The sequence below is a fragment of the Cibotium barometz genome, chromosome 23 (genome assembly GCF_041138505.1).
Source record: "Cibotium barometz isolate CiBa-2024 chromosome 23, ASM4113850v1, whole genome shotgun sequence".
Classification (NCBI taxonomy): Eukaryota; Viridiplantae; Streptophyta; class Polypodiopsida; order Cyatheales; family Cibotiaceae; genus Cibotium; species Cibotium barometz.
This window is the reverse complement of record NC_141068.1, coordinates 25,780,357-25,800,839: the sequence shown is the minus strand read 5'-3', so window position 1 is coordinate 25,800,839 and position 20,483 is coordinate 25,780,357. Positions and strand designations below refer to the sequence as shown.

The 20,483-nt window shown below is 48.6% G+C and overlaps 3 protein-coding genes across 4 annotated transcripts in view; 2 read left to right on the top strand and 1 right to left on the bottom strand.

Annotated features, from left to right (window-relative positions):
• Window positions 1–20,483, bottom strand: part of LOC147625787 (hyperosmolality-gated Ca2+ permeable channel 2.3-like) — a 106,135-nt gene that overhangs the window by 30,840 nt on the left and 54,812 nt on the right. For both annotated transcript variants that reach the window (XM_086817355.1, XM_086817356.1), the window contains exons 4-6: window positions 12,688–12,897; window positions 12,277–12,471; window positions 11,881–12,179 (exon numbers count right to left, since the gene is read on the bottom strand). In XM_086817355.1, the coding sequence (XP_086673481.1) occupies window positions 11,881–12,179; window positions 12,277–12,471; window positions 12,688–12,897 (704 nt within the window). The remainder of the gene's footprint in view (window positions 1–11,880; window positions 12,180–12,276; window positions 12,472–12,687; window positions 12,898–20,483) is intronic.
• Window positions 1,379–2,424, top strand: LOC147625789 (uncharacterized). Its single transcript, XM_086817365.1, has one exon. The coding sequence runs from the start codon at window positions 1,455–1,457 to the stop codon at window positions 2,295–2,297; it is 843 nt and encodes a 280-aa protein (XP_086673491.1). The 5' UTR covers window positions 1,379–1,454; the 3' UTR covers window positions 2,298–2,424.
• LOC147625788 (uncharacterized) lies at window positions 2,301–11,321 on the top strand (the record flags this gene model as incomplete). Its single annotated transcript, XM_086816986.1, has 2 exons — window positions 2,301–3,635; window positions 11,211–11,321. Coding segments are annotated over 2 exons (1,446 nt in total), but the record flags the coding sequence as incomplete, so codon positions are not given.

Sequence of the window (20,483 nt, the reverse complement as noted above, 5' to 3'; positions counted from 1 at the left end):
TACGGTTGTATGTAAGGCTTGGGGACAACTTAAGAATCAGCCCGCTTTGTTCATGTTTGATGATTGTGCAACTTAGAACTTTATATCTACACAGATGGCAATTGCTTTGGGTATTGAAGTGGAGGACGGTTCTCACATCATGGTATAGACATTGAGCGGTTGCCACCTTTTCAGTATGATCAGTCTGCTCCACGGGGTTACCTCTCTCTCAATGAGAGGAACAGAGTGATGAGACAGGACATATGGCAGCACTACATACAGGAGACATGGACAGCACCAGAGAGCCCACTACCACCGAAGATGCTGTATTACAGAGACCACTTTATGAGCATCTCAGGGGATGGGTTTATACATCGACCGCGGTACATGGATGTATACATGCCACACAGCTCTCGCGTTGCTATTGGACAGCTACGAGTCTCATCACATCAGCTAGAGATAGAAGCTAGGAGAGCGGCACGGGTTCCTAGAGCTGAGCGGATATGCAGATTGTGCCGCGAGGAGGTGGAGACTGAGGATCACTTTGTATGTAGATGTAGAGCCCACCAGGGGGTCAGAGATAGATATGCAGGATTGTTTGAGGAGCACTCTTCTCACTACATCAGTTGATGGAGGCCTCGGACCAGCGACAGCTTGGCAGACTACTACTAGAGCTTCATAGTTCTCGAGAGAGACTCCTCCAGACACCCGCTCCCACTAGGGGTGGGAGACAGTCCCAGCTCACAGATTTCTTCCAGAGAGCTATGCCAGTGCCAGCTGATGTACCACGTGGGGTGACCGCACAGAGAGCAGAGGAATTGAGAGCCAGGAGGAGACCTAGACAGACTGGACATAGAGCACCCCGACTCCGTCACCGAGAGATAGCAGCTATCCGAATGAGACACCAGATGGAGACACAGGAGAGGCTAGCTCGCTTTCATTCAGACTCAGGGTACATGTTCATGCCATTCACAGCCTCAGCATCGGCGATGTATGATATCTTATATCCCTCTTATGGCACTGGATGGAGTTAGACATAGATCTGCATAGCATGCTTGTACTACCCCTTCAGCATATAGAGATGCATCTTGCCTTAGCACTCCATCCACATCCCCACCCCCCTTATATTGTTTGTATATGGGCTCCACCGATCCATGATGATTCACAGTTGTATCCAGACACATGCACACTTTCTTTTGTTTCTTTTCTTCCGGTGACCGGAAGAACACAGTTGTATTATTTTTTGTCTCATAGGCCGACTTTGGCCTCTCGTAGACGTTAATATCTCTCTCTCTCTCTCTCTCTCTCTCTCTCTCTCTCTCTCTCGTTTGCTGCCTATCTTTCTCTCTCTTCGCAACAGCCCCCTCTGGCCTCTCTCTCTGTGGGAAGCACTGTAGACACGCACAGAGCTTTTCCTATGGCCAAGGGTTAATTAATTTTTAACCCGAAACCAGCCTTTTTCAGCCCAAGACAAGATGGAGAGGATTGACATTGAAGACCTGATCAAGGCAGCCATCCAACAACACAAGAAAGAGACGGACAATGCAATTAATATGGTCAACCAGAGCCTTCTTGACAAAGTCAAGAAGCTTGAAGCGCGGATAGCAGCCCAAGATGCAGAGATCGCAAATCTCAAGATAGAGATAGAAGAAGCACGTGCTCAACATAAGCTCGAGGAAGGTGAAATTCAGCCCGTCATGATGGAGGAGCTGAACACCATCAAGGCCCAAGTGAGAACACTTCAAGAGGGAGAAGAAAAGAAAGCCCGGGAGACCTCCTCGTGGGTGGAGGTGCTCACGAAGACGCAAAAGCAAGTAGATAAAGCGGAGAAATGGATAGAAGTGGTCAAGAAAGGTAAGAACAAGGAGGCCGAAAGCACATTTACCTCGAAGATTATCAACCTAACCATTGAGGAGGAACAAAGAAGAAAGACAAGGGAACTTCATGTGCGGATCACGGGGCTTAAGGACGGTGACAATGTAGAGGAGGAAGCCAAAGATTTATACACACGCATGGGCATTTCGAGGCCTACACACACGGGGGCATGGAGAGTGGGCAAGAAAGATAAGAATGGAGGAGAGAGCTCGAAGGAGAGAGCTCTCATTTTACGCTTTCCCAATTTGGAGGCCAAGAAGGATTTCTTGGCCAAGCGCTCCGCCCTTAAGAAAACGGGCATCTTTTTAGGAGATGACCTCACCTTGGCACAACTAGCACATATGAGGGAGTGCATGTCGGAGATTAGGGCAGCCAGAGAAAAAGGGAAGCTAGCATTTTACAGAGGAGGCAGAGTGGTGATACTAGAGAGACGCACCACCTGACGGTGCGAGACCTATGGGACCAGTCTGAGACTTGCAGTATGGAACTGCAACGGAGCATTGAGACTGGATGTGGGGGCCTTTGAGGACAGCTTCAGAGATAGGGACATCATCTTCTACTCGGAGACACATCAGGCCCTAGGCAGCACATTACCGAGAGTGGCGGGATACAAATGGGAGACGACTGAGGCCCGTTCGAAGCATGGTGGTCGCAGATCCGGAGGAGTTGCAGTTCTTTTTAGAGAGGAGCTTCAGCCACTCATCCATGTTATGCGCCGTGATGAGAGCGCGAGGTACATGTGGGTCAGAGTGAGGGCAGATGAGGGTAGACCCCTATACATTGCCATATGTTACTTTCCACCCAGCACATCTCATTATGCAACGCCCAAGGGGCAATCTCCATATATGACTCTAGATGAGGACATATGGGAGTTCTCCAGGGAGGGAGATGTTATCATACTTGGGGACTTTAATGCTCGAACGGCTCAGTACCAGACCTCCTTCTTTGACACTTCGGAGGAGATGTTGAGAGAGATAGATGTGGAGGAGATGTGTTTGACGCGCAGATCACAGGATGAGGTGGAGTGTACTGAGTATGGGAGATACCTCTTGGAGATGGGGACTGCACATGGGCTGGCCATTTTAAATGGCCTAGAGAGGTATCCACTTGCCAGTGGCTTTACTTGCTTTCCACACAGACATGGGGCCAGCACAGTGGATTATGTTTTAGCCTCGCCAACCTTCATCCCGAGTATCCAGGATTTTGCGATTGGCCCCAGGCCCATCGGAGTTACGGTGGATCATGCACTTCTCTCCTTTACAGTGGATTTCCACTACAGTATCCGCCAGGTTGGGCAGTCCTCCTATCACCCGAGATATACCTTCTGTAGAGAGACTGATGGAGTATACACCGCAGAGATCTACAGCTTGTTGAGTGCAGAGGATCCACAGAGGCCATTAGAAGAGCTCACACAGATCCTGACAGAGGCTTTACATACAGCTACAGCGACGGCCTTCCCACACACGCAACCCACAGTACGACCACGTCCTGGGAGCATGCCCCAGAATAGTTGGTATGATGATGACTGTAGGGAGCTCAGAGCCCGGCTACAGCGAGAGGTGGCCACAGGTGTTACTACATATAGACAGTCACGCATCATCTTCCGATCCCTAATTCAGCGGAAGAAGAGAGCATTCTTAGCTCGGCTGGAGAGAGACATCTATCAGTTGTTTTTGAGTCAGGATTTTGGGGAGGCCTGGAGATTGCTTAGAGTGCACCCCCCGCATCCGGCCATTACCTCTCCAGATACATGGGGCGAGTATGCAGCCTCCCTCTACACAGTACCAGAGCAGCCACCACTACCGAACCCTCTAGAGCCTTGTCCACCCACTTCTACCTTCTTCACAGCAGAGATGGTGAGGAGGACCATCAACAGATTGCATACAGGGAGGGCACAGGATCATGAGGGCATTGTAGCCTAGTATTTCATACATGCTAGAGATATGATTGCAGACTTGCTAGCTGTCATGTTTAATAGAGCCATGTGTGAGGGGTTTCCTGGGACTTGGAGTACTTCCACGATTGTGCCGGTACTCAAGTCTGGAGATCCGAGCCAGCCGACTAACTACCGCACCATTATGATTGGTCACTTGCTGGCCAAGCTATATGCCTCTACTCTTGAGCATGAGTTGAGCAGATGAGAGTCAAGGGGTCCGAGCTCAGGGACAGGCCGGTTTCCGGAGGAGATTCTCTACTTTGGATCATATCTTTACCCTCAGGGCTATCATTGAGGAGGGCAGAGCACATGGGAGGAGGATCTACTGTGGCTTTGTGGATTTCCGCAAGGCCTTTGACACAGTGCCCAGAGCTAGACTGATGCGCAGGCTGCAAGACTTGGGGGTTCCATGTGAGCTCATTTGGGGTATTATGGCACTTTATGAGACCGTAGTTGGGAAGGTGCGGACTTCAGAGGATCTCTCCCAGCTAGTACACTCCACTATAGGGGTGAAACAGGGCTGCCCGCTCTCTCCGACTCTATTTGGACTATACATTGATGAGATCTTTGATTATATTGGGACACGAGGGGACAGAGGAGCCCAGTTGGCTGGCACTTGGATACCTCTGCTCTTATATGCTGATGATATTGTGCTTATAGCAAACTCACCAGAGGGTATGCAGAGGCACTTGGATACTTTACATGCTTATGCACAGGACAGTGGGCTCTCAGTCAACCTTGGTAAGACTAGGGTTATGGTGTTTAACACTACAGCTCAGTGGGTCTGGAAATTAGCGCCTATTTTCACATACGGGCAGGAGACAGTGGAGTATGTTGACTCATACACATATCTTGGTGTGGTGTTCACTGGGCCCACATTTTCCATGAGGGGGGCAGCAGAGGCCAGATTCACTAGAGGATATGTAGCACTAGGAGGCCTAGAGAGGATGTGCTCACAGGTACAGTTTCAGGAGCCACGCACTAAGCTGTGGCTTTTTGACACGTTGGTCACATCGGCTATGCTATATGGAGTACAGATATGGGGGCCTAGCCTAGATCGTCACAGTCGATCAGGACGCACATACGATGGATGGAGATCGATGGAGAGACCACTTGTGTCCATGATCTCCAGGATGATTCGGGCTAAGGCCTCAATACCCCATGAGATTATCCGAGCCGAGATGGGAGCACCACTGATCGTAATCGAGGCTCTTGCCAGATTAGTGTCCTTCATTCATAGCACCTGGGAGCTTCCCCGACACCGGTATGCACGACTTGCTTTAGCTAGCCATGGAGGGAGACGCTTCATGTTGGTATGCGCAGATAGCATCCTGGTTTGAGCTCCACGGGTTCAGCTTAGACAGACTTCCACCCCTTCCAGTACTCTCTAGAGGCACCCTCTCTCACCTTGACACATTCTGAGATTAGTAGAGTCATCAGACAGGACCTCATTCAGTTGGACACTAGGAGGACATGGCTAGAGCCCTCACAGGAGTTAGGGACGAAGATGGCTCTCTATAGAGACCATCTTCTCCGCACCACTGAGGATGGCTTTATACTTAGACCAAGCTACATGGATACCCATTTGTCTCGTGGATTGAGGTACGCCATTGGGCAGATCCGCACCTCTTCACATCAGTTAGAGATAGAGACAGGCACATTTAGAGGCATACCTCCAGGGGACAGGATATGTCAGATTTGTTGGATAGAGCCAGAGACGGAGGAGCACTACATCTGTCGCTGCACACCATATTATGAGATTTGAGGGCGCTACCATTGCCTTTTCAGAGAGGGATTTGGACCACTGGCTAGAGTCATGGACTATTGTGATCAGCGATGCTTGGGTTTTTATCTCCTGGAGATCCGCAGGCTTAGAGAGTCCATTATGAGGAGCAGACGCCCGACTGGCAGGGAGTCCACACAGACACAGATTACTGACTTCTTTAGAGGGACTACCCGGGAGGACACACAACCGACAGCCCAACAGTGGGCACCCCGTGGGACTCTAGTTGAGAGAGCTATCCAGTTGGGCAGATCCAGACGCCCGAGGGTTCGCGGATCCTTACATCAGAGACGGTGCCTACACTGGATGATTCAAAGCATCATTGCGAGGCATCGGGCTCGTCCGACCAGGCATCTCACTATGGCAGATATCCAAGCCATCCGGCAGAGACCCATGCTAGAGCTCCTAGGATGATTACCACTCCAGCCATATACTGTTGTACTCACTGTCACTTTTGTACTCCCCCATATTCATGTATTCATGTATTCATGTATCCATGTACTCATGCACCCCATTTTGACTAGTAGCATTAGCTTCCCACTCTCCCTAGTTGCTGCTTCCAGATGCTCCCTACTGATGTATTGTGGGGCTAGATACTTACCTTCAGTCCTTATGGTTGTAACTTTGGTCTCATAGGTCACTTTGGCCTTTTGAAGACGTTAATATAACATTTCATTTCATTTCTTGTGAAGAGTCTACTGCAGCATACACACGCATATGCTTTTCTCTTGGAAAGGGTCGGCGGCTGGACTGCAGCTACACACAGGAGGTTTGGTGCTTGGGAAAGCTGCCGACTGGCTGGACTGCACGTTGAGGACACACAGGACAGAAACGATCCTCTCTCTCTCTTTGGCGACGGTTGGACTACACGTGGACTGGGCTGTGGAGAACCGGTGGAGAACCGGCACGTCTGGACTGCACGTGGGCGGGTAGTCTGCAGGTGAATAATTCTCTCTCTCTTTGTGAGGAGGTTGGCGGCATAGTCACAAGGGAACGGGAACGTTTTGGGGAACGGATGACTGTTTGGAACGGGAACGAAAAGCTTGAATAAAAGGGAAAGGAATCGGGAACGCCACATCATTGCATAAATGTGTTTATAAATTTACTTTATATATCTGTAAATGCTTTGGAAAGAGGCATAGTAAAGAAAGAACCTCAAACCATCTCAGTAGTGGCCATGATAATGCATAGATGTGTTCTACATGATACATAGTTCACTTATATTTCTTACATGGTCTGCGGTGCCATTTTGGAACGGGAACGGGAACGGCTATCTCTATGGAACACGTTCCCCCGTTCCAAGAGCTTGGAACGACGTTCCCTTGTGACTATGGTTGGCGGCCAGGACTGCAGGACAGCAGGTCTCTCTTTCTCCCATCTTCTCTCTCTCTCTCTTTTCGTGAGTTGTTGGACTGCAAGGGCAACACCCGAAGCTACACTCAGGTTGCAGGCGGAGGTGTGGGCTGAAGCCTTTCTTGTCTCTCTCTCTCTCTCTCTCTCTCTCTTATGGTTGAAACTTTTTGGTCTCATAGGTCATTATGGCCTTTTGAAGACGTTAATATAACATTTCATTTCTCTCTCTCTCAACCGGTCTTGGTGAAGATATAGATTGAGGCAAGGATGATGGCTGCTCTGGTCACACGCATGCGAGCCTAAGGAGTACATAGCTTCTCTTTCTTCCAGTTAGAGGGCTGTTCGGGGGTTTTTCTCTCGGTTCCTTGTGAGAGGAGGAATTTGCAGCCCAAGAGGGCAGAAACAGAAGCAACAATTGAATGTTTCAGGAGGGGTTCATGGACTGTTTCATGGCTGCTACATGCATGGGCAAATTGACCGTGTTTACAGGGCCTCATGGATGTACTATCTTGGCTGATTAGAGGTGAATAACAGTGTGGTGTTTTGGGGCACAGGGCTGTGTGAAAACTCTATGCTATGAGGTCCAAAGGACTGGCAGTTTGGGCAAGCATATGTATAAGCCATGAATGGCCATGATGTATTCAGTTAAACTCTTCTATTGAATTTGAATAAAGAAATACCGAAAGGGACACCAAGCTTTGGGGCCAACAGGTGTCGCTGTTCTTTTTGTATCGGAGCACTCTAGCTCCCTTTTATTTGTCTTATTTGCTGGATTACAACTGTGTTTGGGTGACTGCTAGTCTACTGCACTTTGGTTTAGGTTTCAGTCGGCAGCTTTCCCATGCACCAAACCTCCTGCGTGTAGCTGCAGCCCAACCGCCCACCCTTTCCAAGAGAACAGCACGTGTGTGTATGCTGCAGTCAACTCTTAGCAAGAGAGAGAAAGCCTACGTGCTGTTCAGCCCCACGTTTCCTTGCAAGAGAGAGAAGGCATGAGAAAGACCTGCACCAACTCTGTCCGCCTCCTGCAGCTCTGTGTGTGCCTGCGCATGAAAAAGCCCTGCAGCCTGCACCAGCTCTCTCTCTCCACGACCAGCCTCTTCCACGTGCAGCATGCAGCCTGATTCCTCCAAAAAGAGTCCTCCAAAAATAACGTAGCCTTCCCCTAAAAAGGGTCGCGATTCACAAAAGGAGATACCAAAGGTTTTTCTTAATTTTAAAGGCTTTAAACCTGTCCCCTTGTCCCCTCCACACATGGGGTTGTTTTAATAAAACCCTTGCCACAAGTATGTCTTGCTCACCGACCACCATGCTCACATTTATGCTGCACAAAATTCATAGGGTCATGACAACTCTCATAACAAATCCCAACCCCCACGTGATATATGTGTGTCAAGCTCCATAAGCTCTCCTAGCATTTTTATGGACATCGTTAGTTTTTTTTAGTTTTTTTTGGTAACTAATGGTCTATGCTTTGTCATTGGTCCCATAGGTCATATTTGGCCTTAGCATGTGTTTATCATAATATAATTTTTGTGTTCACATTGCCTGCATGAATGCATGCATGCAATGGCAAGGTCCCATTCTCGTTCGCACCAATTGGCTATAATCCGTGTGAGTACTCACTAGTCTAGATAATTAAGCGTGAATTCCATGATTGATGACGGTCATTTGCCAAGACTCCAAAGCAATGTTTCATATACCCAAGGACCTCCATGGGGGATTATTTGAACTACAGTTACATTATGAAAAAACATCCACAGGGTCAAAGATACCTTGGAATCCTCATGGATGTGTGTGCACGTAAACCTGTTTGGGCCTAACAGTGTGTATCTTATGTGCTTTGTAGAAGGTGAGTATTGGTTTTGGTCCAGCTTAGAAAATGCAATTGTTTTATAACTAATGTAAATGATGGTGTAGGTTCACACCACACTTAAAACTCAAGCACAAATATAATAAAGGGCGGAAACATATAAATTGGGTGCCCGTTTATTAAAGGAGTGTGGGTTGTTCCCAGACTGGCCAGGTGGGTGGGCATGGGCACTTCCTAACAAGTGGCAATACCCATGTTAAAAGGGTACAGGCAAGCTTCTAGAGCTAGGAGGCCCTTTGGCCCCTCTCCTACACATGCATGATTCAAAAATAAGACTATCATCTTAATAATCTATGCGCTCCTCTTTCTACCCAAGCTGTTGACACTGGTTTTTGGCCTTTTCTTTTCTAGGAAAAAGATCCTTCTATTAGTTACCAAAAACAGATTCAAAAGGCTAAATACAACCACGAAGGGCTAGATATAGACTTGCCTCCCTGTGCGGGGCAAGAATCAAAGAATCAAAAAAGGGGGGAGAAAGATGCACTTCTCCTTCGGCTAGCTGCTCTATGAGGAGAAGGCTATCTCATACAGGGGGAGGGAATAACCACACAAGTGGTCTGTAGTGCCAAGTGGGATCACCACCTCTATCTGTGAGAAAAGGGCCAAGCCGCCAGAGCCTCAAGAAAGCTTCCTGCTGGTTCTGCATGCGGTCAGAGCCACCTTGCAACTTCCCCCACTGATCGTGGAGGGTATGGATGATGTCGAGCCAAATGCTCCTGAGAGACTCCGCATGCGGAGTGTGGGAGCCCTCGATGGCTTCACTACATCCAGCCAAATGCTCCTAAGAGACTCCGCATGTGGAGTGTGGGAGCCCCAAACGGCTTCACTGCATCGAGCTCTCCAGATGTGCCACGCTGCAATGCTGCTACAAATCTCCCATCTCTGGCACGAGTACGGAGTCCAATGATCAGTAGACGGGGTTGGGACTAGAGAACGGCCTAAATGCGAAGGCTGAAGGGCTAGCCCCCCACCTTCCTCCTCATAAGAGCCATGACTACCTTAGCCTCTGTGGCCCAAGCAACAATGCTCCATGAAACGATATGGATCATGGTCCTGTCCATCGTGAAAATGCAGAGAATCAACTACCAAACCTGCTGAGCCTTCGGGCAATCCCAAAGACAATGTCACTGAGACTCTTGAGGGTGGCCGAAACTCGAACAAGCTACTGGTCGACCGCCAATGGCCAACCACGTGCCAACTACCAAACTCCTGTGTGCCAACAACCAAAGAAAGAGGGTGATCTTTCAAGGCTGAAAACTGTCCCACATAGCCTCTTCCAAAAATTTGAGAGAAAACGCTGTGAGAGGCCCTGTGACTACCAATGTACTGTTGCTGCCATGGTGCCCTCAACCTCGAGCATTTGAATCCTGCAGCCTAACCGCGTGGTGTATGTGAAGAACGGGGTAACCAGTGTCTCCTCCCGGTCAATAGGATCACGCCAAGTCCACTCCCTTGGGTCCCACTGGAGGCGCGTGAGGGGCCATCTCTCCCAAATCCATAACCACCAGTCTCCCTTGCCACCTTGGCCGACGGGGGATAAATGTGCCACTCATGTGCCTGAAATTTGATCACCCTCACCCTTTGCAAGGTGCAACCACTGAAATCATCCAGATGGGTCTCTGATCTCTCTAGTCTGCCATGGGGTCCAATGAGCAAAGCATAGCTCTCATCCGCGGCATGGATTGCCAAGATAATATCATGCCTAGTAAACACACCCAACCCCACTGAGGATGGGTCTAGTCTCAGATGGGGGTCGGCCACTCAAGGGGAATAGCAGAGTCGATGTCGAGGCCGAGTCTATCTCTACCCCGGATCCCAGCCAACCCTCTCCTGAGCCTCCCGGGGAAGCTGTCTGAAAGCAAGCCAGTCTCCAAGGGACCTTGTAGGTCTTGTGCTCAAGGCTCCCCATGATACATGAGGTCAGGCTCCCAACATGTGGCCACTGGGTAAATGGATCAGGGAGTTCCAAATCATGGGCTGCCGAAGGTGCTCCTCCAAGGCTACCGGAGCAAGCTGCCGAAGGGCTAGCCTGAGGTGATCCCAAGCTCGGAGTAGGCTGGCTGCAAATCTGTCCTCAAAAGCTGGGCTAAAGCCACGGGCTCACATCTCTGTGAAGATCCATTTGGTGCTCTGTGGCTCCCACATCTGACCGTGGAAACAAGACAAAAAAACAGAACTTTCTCAGATTCTTGAAGAACATAAACCATTCTTCAATCCTCCAACTCCTCATGGAACCGGAAACCTAAAATTGCCAAGACAACTATCTGCTGGCTGTAACATAATACAGTGCTGCATATCTCAACAAACATGCCCCTGGGGGCTTGTGTACGTGGAACTAGAGGATCACGCGTCCGTGTAGGGTGTCGTGGACTTGGATGGTCCTGGTAATGTGGTTGGGCGTTTGTAATCAGGGGCTGTGGCCCAAAGAAATCTGTGATGGAGGTCTAGGAGGCACCACACTGGCTATATCTCTCGGAGTGCTGCCTTGGCATGAGCTCTCTGTGACGGCAAAGCTCCAATAAAACATCGTATATCAACAAAACATGGGAGGAAAAACAACTACCTAGTATCTACCCAAAGGAAAGGGCCCACGCACTATGTGATACCTGCAGAATGTGATCAACCCAACTAGCCATGTGCTATCCTCATCCAATAATAGCACCATCCTCCTCCATGACAGAGTGTAGGGCCGTGATTAAATCCACCTCCTATGGTCCATGTATCCGGAGTATATCCTGGATCTGCAACTGATGGATGGAACGTCCGGATCTCTGGGGGCAGGGACTTCTGGCTCTCAGAAGTGATCGGGCTTTGAAATCTCCCGCGAATCTCATAACAGAGTCTTGTTGATAACCCTTGCACCCACATCCTCCAAGTCTCAAATATAAATCATATGGCATTTTTACAAGACAACGTGGGGAAATATGAACAGTAAGGAAAGGGACTTGGAACATGGCTGGAAGAATGGTATGTTGTCACTCACGCAAATGTGTTCGTCACTATACACACACGCGTAAAAATCATGCAAAGACATGTAAATTCAACACGACCCAACACATTTAGAGCTTTAGACATACTCACATTGATAGGATTCGTTGTGTAAAAGGAAACCATGTCCTCAAATTGTTGAGTGTAGCAAGAGTATACACCAGACCAGCAGGAATAAAGTATAGGATCGTGATGCAGAAGAAAATTACTCCCACTAATAGTCTGATAATCCACAGATGAGAAAAATGAATAGAAAGACTATGCCAGTTCACATCACGTGGCTCAGGCGCCCATTCAGTGACCCACTGCAAAGGATTGGGGGTTTGCCAAGTCTGTGAGACCACTGCCGCATCCCATCGTGTTTTGAATGATACAAAAGAGACTGGAATCTCCTGCAAAAAACATACTAGTTATTTGGTGCTTTTTACATTGATTCCCTCATCATCTTGCAGAAAGTCGCATCTAAACGTGAATGACTGAACAACGTACTTTTTTTGCCTGAACAAACTCTGCCTGAAAATCCTTTATGTCCTTTTGTAATCCTTCCAATTGATTTAAGTATAGATTAAGTGGGTCTTCTTTCTTTCCAAACATACCCAGAAAACCTATTCGTTGTGGGACTCTTTCCCTTGCTGGTAGCGAGTTCAAAAATTGCACTTCCTCCAACAACCATTGCACCTCACGCTGAAAAACAAAGCGAAAGTCAACTGATTGAGGAGCTTGTATAACGACACTTACTGCATTGGCCACAGACGTTGACACTAAAAAACACACCAAAGAGCAAAAAAGTTTTACAATGAGAAAACCATGGGACCCAACCACACGTGAGGACTTCATGACCTGATCTACCATAGCTCTAAACATGGTAGTTTAAGACGTTGAATGATTGCATCCACATACCAGCAGATTTTGCCACTTTCCATTCGTGTATGCAATATTTTGTAGTAAGTATGTGTCAGGATAATATGTATGAAAGAACTCCTCCACTTGTTGACTATACGTCTGCTGACTAGATTTCGGAATTGCACGAACAAGGACAGTAAACTGGTCCGGTTCAGGTTGAGTCGAGTAGAGATACTCAATCCTTCTCCTTGTAATGTGGCTATATTCCTGCATTCAAATGAGATATCTATCTGTGATTCACAAGGTATATATGACTGTAAAAAACCACTCAAAAACATTCTTCAATAAGCATATGCAAATGTAAGAATTACAGAGAGATGCAAACAAACACGTAGATGTGAGTGGTCAGACCCCAAGTTACACATATGGTGACACAGCAAATAATCGGGTGCTCTTTCAATTCTTGCCCATTAGCCTTACACAAAGGTCCTGTCCTACCAAGGTTCAATTTACTCTATCTTTTCTTTGCTGACCTTTTGTTGTGTAAAGTTTGTACAAAGCATGTAGAGGAAATCAAGCTAAACTTCAAAATTTCTGGGGATGCAGCTCAAAGAGGTAGTAATTAGGTTGAACTAAAAAATCCAGCGTGGGGTGGTGGTTGTGGTGAACTTTTTTTGTATTCAAGTATAAAAAAAGATGCATGTTACATGCGCATGTAATGGCTTGAGTGGTAAGGGTGAGAGAGAAAAAGAGAGAGAGTGAGTTATATTAACGTCTATGGAAGACCCCAAGGGCCTATGAGACCAAAAGTAATACAATGGTACCATGGATATACTGAGCCATGGAAAACTGAAAGAAAAAGTAAAATGAACATCTGACAGTACATGTGATCAGCAGATGATCTTGTGTAGAGTGAGATATGCTGTGATCAGCTAATGGCAATACCCGCCTTGGCCAGAACTGATCTGATGGTGGAGTGAATGTCAGGCCTGTGTGATGGGAGCGTGACATGTTGGCGGAGAACCTCACAAATCCGTCTCTGTGTGGTGGAGGGTCCTGATGCTCCGGGTCAGGGACGTTTGGCTCGCAGAATGAATCGAGCTCTCTCACTAAGAACTCCTCTCGGGCATGGAGCTGGAGCGTGGGTACGGGTGGTGGGCTCTGATGTCGTAGTAGAGGAACTGTTGTGGGCAATGGATTCCAATGTGGATGTATGTACCACAAAGAAATCTGTGATGGCTCTTTGTGAGGTGTCCTGTCGGAGCCCGGGCTGTCTCTTAGCACGCTGCCTCAACACTACATCCTTGTGTCGTTTGAGCTCCATCAAGTACATGCCCAAGCACCTCTGATCCCCTCAAACTGTATCACCCGTGTGAGTGGTCCAAATCCCGCTCGGAAGAGGTAGTGGAATCTCCCCTGTATCTCAAGTAAGCCGGGCAACTGAGCATATAATGGGCCTCATCCTCTACTGCTCCTGTGATGCATATTGTGTATGTCCTCTCCTCATGTGGGATATCCTCAGCTCTGCCAGTCTCTACTCTGAGGCGGTGGGAGGATACCCTGAGTTGGCCGATCATGACATGCATGGCATGTGACATGTGTATCTGCATGTATCCCGGTATCTCAAAGAATCCATCCTCGGAGAGTCTCAGGAAGTGATCTCTGTAGAACTCACACTTCTTACCAATCTCTAATGGAGACACCCATGTCCGGTGTATGTGTAGCCCGAGTAGATCTAAACGGATGATCCGGTTGATCTCCTGACATGAGAGATCAAGGTATGGGGAATCCAAGCTACACTGAAACGGGGGGAGACGGTCCATTTGTATGCCATGTGCATGAAACCACTCGACTACCTCAGAGTACCATGCATGTGTCCGTAATGGTGGTGGTCGTGTCGCTGAGGAGGAGGGCAGTCCAGCTCGTCTCAATCACTCCCTCTCCCTCTCGCCATATAATTCCATAGAGGACTCTAGTGCTAGTCGTGGGAGGCGATCTCTGTCAAGCGTGTATACATGCTGAATATAAGTGATAGTCTGAAAAAGGGCATCTATAACCAGTGGGGCCACCCCAAACTCTACATGTAGAATGTCATGTGGTACAGATGGCTTACTCCTGATCATGTGTGACAACATCGTCACCTGTAGCCTCTCTATGCTCCTCCAGTGATCCTTCCCTAGGCTTGGCCCCAAAGGGGGGCACCATACATAGCCGTTGGTCGTAGCACTTAGTGAGGGGTTCTTGGAAATGTACATGCCTGGAAACACTGTCTCTCCATACGGGCTAGGGCCCCTCGCAAGTCGGTCAGTGGCAAAACAAGGGCCTATAAAAGTGACTCCTAGATACACATGCTTGTGCACAATCTCCACTGGGGCGTCTCTGTAATATGTATATGAAAGAAAATGGTGAGGCAGTTGCATAAGATGTGTTGAAGAATATAACCTTGGTTTTGCCCAAATTGACCGTAAGGTCTCTCTCCCTGCAAAATCTATCCAATGCTTTAAGTGTTTCTGTAAACCCTCGGCCGAATCTAAGATCAAGACAATGTCGTCAACATATAGCCATATGGGCACTACTGTCTCAACCAATGGTGAACCTCTACATCCGAAACTATCCACAAATATTGTGATCTCATCAATGTATAGGCCAAAGAGTGTAGGTGAGAGTGGGCAGCCCTGCTTAACCCCAACAGTGCTACATATATCTCCCGAGGTCCCACCGGCGGGTGCACGTACTCAGCCGATAACTGCCTCATATAGTGCCATCACACCCCATATCATCTCATGTGAGAACTGGAGCTCCTGCAAGCGTCCTATCAAACGAGATCAAGGGACGGAGTCAAAGGCTTTGCAGAAATCCACGCAACAGCAATACACATGTCTCTTTGAGGACCTTGCCTCCTCTATGACAGCCCCTAAAGTAAAGATATGGTTCAGCGTGGAGAAGTTTCTCATCAAGCCTACCTAGCTTGATGCTTTAATTCCCATCCTCTCTGCTAGAGAGCGCATCATGTCCTCTAGTACCATCCCATAGATTTTGGCCATTGTTTGACCAATCATGATAATCCTATAGTTACCTGGGTCCGTGGGATCTCCTGCTTTGTGGATGGAGACAATGGTGTTGGTAGTCCAAGAAGGTGGGAAGCCTTCACAGAGTGCACTGTTAAAAAGACCGGCAAGAATGGGAGCTAATACGTTGTGCCCATGGGCAAAATGTTCCGCGCGTAGATCCTCATGATCTTTTGCTCTCCCATTATGCAGCTTTTTAAGAGCCCTAGTGACATTGGGGGAATCAAAGAGATAATATGATGTAGGCCTAGGGATGTGTGACATTTGTGGTATAGGCTGGTTTGGCGCATCATACAGCTGTCGTGCATAGGCTTCCCAAAAGCTAGGATCTGTGATAGGTGTAGGTGCTCTTTTTTCTTCCAGAATGGGCCAAGCTTCTGAATTGTCCTCCCTCAAAAAGAGCTGGTTGCTGAAATCAGCCCATGTTCCCTCTCGCGTAAGAGGCGAAGCCTGGTAGTTTTGCACTCTTCATCATACCATCCATTCTGGGTTTGGGATCCCACTGGCAAACCTGCTATGGAGCATGTGGTATAGGGGAAGCTGGCATGGGCGGAGTCATGGATGATGGAGGAAAGTTGGGATGTGATGGTGGAGATAGGGAGGGATAAATCGAGAGCTGAAATGTGGCGGGAGAGGTGGTCCTCATAGATGTGGTCAAGATCATGATGGAAATGAATCCGGGTGAAGGTGGTGACAGGGGGTGTGGGTGTGGGCGGTAAGATGGGGCATGGGATCGTGAAAGAAAGTAATGCATGGTCAGCTAGTATGGGGGGAGGAGGGATGGTGAAGTCTGAGATGTGTGGTATAAGATCGGGAGATCCCATGAGGTAATCCACCATACTAGTGCCTCCCCCATGCGGAAAAGATGTAAGGCTGTCTGACTGCGGCAATTTGGACAACCCATTATATATAACCAGCTCATGCATAGTCCCCATCTCCAAGAAGTGTCTACCATATGATGTTGCATTCCCCATATCTTGGTTGGCCCTCTAGAGGCCCATCTCAGCCAAGTCAATTTCTGACAACATAATGGCATCTCCCTAGAAGTCATATGTTTGCACTTGTTCCCCTTTTGTCCATGCATTAAAGTCTCCTAATAGGAGGACCTCTCCTTGCTAGGAGAACTCTGCAATGTCTGCAAATAATGGCGCATAAGGAGTCTCCCCTTTCTCTGTCTTCCTACATGCATATTCTGATTTCTCTGGTGGGAAGTAGCATACTGCAATATGCATCACTCTCAAGCCAGGCCTAGCTAATCGCATCCACATAAAACGAGCCTCCTCATCCTGTCTAACCATTGTGAGCATGCCTCTCAAATGACGGCGAAACAAGCATGCACCTCCCCCCCCCCCCAACCCAGTGGTGCATGTTTGTCCTATGTATAACCCTCCACTTTGGGTAGCCCTCTCTCACGACTTTGATGCGTTTTTGTGTAGAAGATAATATCCCTATGTGTAAGTCTCTATGAAGCCTCCTGTGTCTGACCATAGAGTTCCATTGCAATTCCATACTCCCATCCTCAATGCATCTACGGTCTCATAGAACCTGCACTATCCTATGGGGTGTTTATCCGTGATGTTGACTCGATCATCACGATAAATGGCCCATTTTCCTACCTTGTGGGCTTCCATAACCTGAACCATCCCGGCTTTCCTGTGTTCCACCTGTTGGGGGGTGAGGTCATCTCCAAGGTATATTTTGGTGGTTCGGAGGGTGGCCCTCTTCTTCAAGAAAGCCAAACGGGACTCCGTATCTTTGAACTTGAGGAAGAGAGGCCTCTCCCTCGTCAAGTCCTTCCCGGCTCGCCAAGCATCTACAAAAGGGGTGTCAGTGAGGCCCATCTGTCTTCATAAAGTCTCACCGTCCTCTTTCGGTGAGTTGCCCGCTTGCAAGCCTGTTACTTGCACATGTAGAGCCCTAGATTGGCGACACTTCTTTTCCTTAAGCGTGGCCGTCATGATGGATCTGGCATTCGGGGTGTGGACCGTTTTTTGCTTTTTCACAACCTCAACCCGTTTGGAGGTTTCTCCAACCTCTTCTTTGGTTGCTTCCATGTCTTTTCAGAGGCCTGCATACTCCTCTCAGAATCCTGATGTGGCCTCTTGAGTCTCTGCTGTGATTGCCTTCTTAGCCTTCTCTAGTTCCGCCTCAAGTTTGGCATTGGCGTCTCGAAACTGTGCAATCTCTAGAGCAAGAGCTTCTTGTGTGGCTAGCTCTCCTTCCTCTTTGCCATACTTGTGCATCTCTTCCTTGCATAATTCCATACATTTCTCCATGCATGCAGCCAGGCATGCGTCCTTCCAGGCTTCCATCTCTTGTCGCATCTCAGCTTGCAGTTGTTTGTACATTTCCTCTTTGCCCTGAATCTCAGTCCTGACAGCATGAATCTCCTTTTGATGCTGGTTCAATGTCATGTCTATCAGTTTCTTTTGGTCTGAAAGGGCCTTTTGAGCCTATTCTTTGATCTTGTTCACTCTGTCTTCAAGAGGGAGCACCATTGTCATAGTCACCCAACTCAAGCTGTGGTCAAGGACACGGGAGAAGACAGGAGCCGGCCCGATGCACGATGGGGTAAGGGCGGGAGTGGCTTATGGTTCAGGGTTCAACCATTGGTCCGGGGTAGGAACAGAGAGGGGGCTGCGGCAGGCGCGCAGAGAAGAGAGCGAATGGGTGGGAGCAAAGCGGCAGCGTGCGTGCAAGCCGGGCAGAAACAGGGCGCAGAAGGTACAAAGCGCGCAGGGCAAAGGGGAGGCGGAGGGAGCCCAGTGCATAGGTAGCGTGAGCCCGGCAGAAACAGGGCACAGAAGGTACAAAGCGCGCAAGGCAAAGGGGAGGCGGAGGGAGCCCAGTGCACAGGCGCTGGGGCAGAATCAGGGCAGGCAGCAACTGGAGGCGCACAAGCGTGAGAGAGAGAGAGAGAGAGAGAGAGAGAGAAAGAAAGAAAGAAAGATATATTAAGCGTCTACTAAAGACCCAATGGGCCTATGAGACCAAAGTGATACAATAATGTCCATGGCATATCTCATCATGGAATGGAAAATAAAACAGAAAGAAAACACAAACATAGCTATCTCACTGGGGTGATACGAAACTGTCCATGGAAAATCATCATGGAATACTAAGAACATAGAAACATGAGAGCAACATTAGCCCCAAGTAGATGGTATACCACTCTCCAACATATTAAGTATGGGGCTAATTAGTATGGCCGAGAGGTCTCCCTCAGCTATGTCATGTGGAAAGGTAGCTCGATGGCAGTGGAGCGGATGCATGTCCTGGATTTGGAGTTGATGAGGTGATCGTGGCCGACGGGGGGGTTGAGGGCGTCGGGCACGCTGGAGTGCAGAGGCTCGGTCCGAGGTAACTCCTCTCGGGCGAGGTAGGTCCAGAGCAGCTCGTGGAGGATCCACAAGATCCACTATGTCAGTGTCCTCCACCTCCTGGGTCCGGAAGAAACTGGTGATGGTTGGTTGGCGAGGGAGGGGGCAGGGTGACTGGGGCCGAAGCTCTCTCAAGAAGGTGTCCCTATGTCTGCGCAGCTCAACCACGAAGAGGCCTAGGCAACACTCGTCCTGGAAGTCAATGATCCTGCAAAGTGGACCAAATCCCTCACGAAATAGACACTGAAACCTCCCGCGGATCTCATAGTATACTAGGTAGCGCCATATGTAATGCTCCTCCGCCTCAACCTCTGTGTGGCATAGTCGACAAATCCTCTCCTCTATGAGTCTCCATATGAGCTTCCCGGCTCTAAAGATGCACTCAGCTCTACCTGACTCCACTCTGAGGCGGTGGGATGAAACAGGTATCTGGCCAATCACAATCCACATGGCATGGGACATGTGAACACTCAAGTAGCCCGGATGCCACATGAATCCATCCTAAGTGAGTGTGAGGAAGTGATCTTTGTAGAAGTGCATCTTCGTGGGGAGCTCCGGAGGTGTGATCCATGTGCAATGTGTGTAGAGGCTGAGAAGATCTAACCGGATAACCTGGTTGGTATCCTCGTGAGAGAGCCGGAGAAAAGGGGAGTCCAAACTATACTGAAGGGGGGGTAGACGGTCCATGCGGAGTCCATATACTGAGAACCAAGTGTAAACTAGTGCATACCATACCCCAGAGTGGCCCTCAAGTGCTAGCTGTATGGAGGACTCCAGGGCAAGCCTCAGGTACCTCTGGGGATCCATGTGACTGATGCGATGGAGGTATGTGACTATCTGGAAGAGTGCATCCACTACCATCGGTGCTGCAGCAAACTCTGCCTGGATAATCTGGTGTGGGACTAATGGTTTGCTATGGATCATACGGAAGAACATCATGACTTGGGGCCTCTCAACTCACTACCAATCCTCCTCGGATAAATCTGGCCCCCAGAAGGCTGCTCCAAACATCAAGGCTGGTGTGATGAGGGTGTCAAAAAGGAAGCCCTTCGTCCTAGGCTCCTAGAAGTGTGCCTAGACATAAATCAATCAATCATAACCCTCAAATTGGTGGAAGAATTGGGCAACCAATTTGGGGGTTTTGCCCAAACCGGAATTAAACCTGAATTTAGGGGTTTTGCCCAAATCCTCGAATTGGTGGAAGAATTGGGCAACCAATTTGGGGATCCAAATTGAGATTTGCTCACTTTGGGCAACCAATTAGGGGATTTTGTCCCAAATTGGACAAAACCCCCCAAATTTGGGCATCGAATTGAATGTCCATTTCTGAAATTTGGGCATCGAATTGAATGCCCATTTCTAAATGTTGAGAAGATGGGCTTATAGCTGTGACTTTTGTATGTTT

Bases quoted from the DNA above. Each gene is read 5' to 3' on its own strand.
- LOC147625789 (XM_086817365.1), top strand. From the start codon at position 1,455: ATGGAGAGGATTGACATTGAAGACCTGATCAAGGCAGCCATCCAACAA.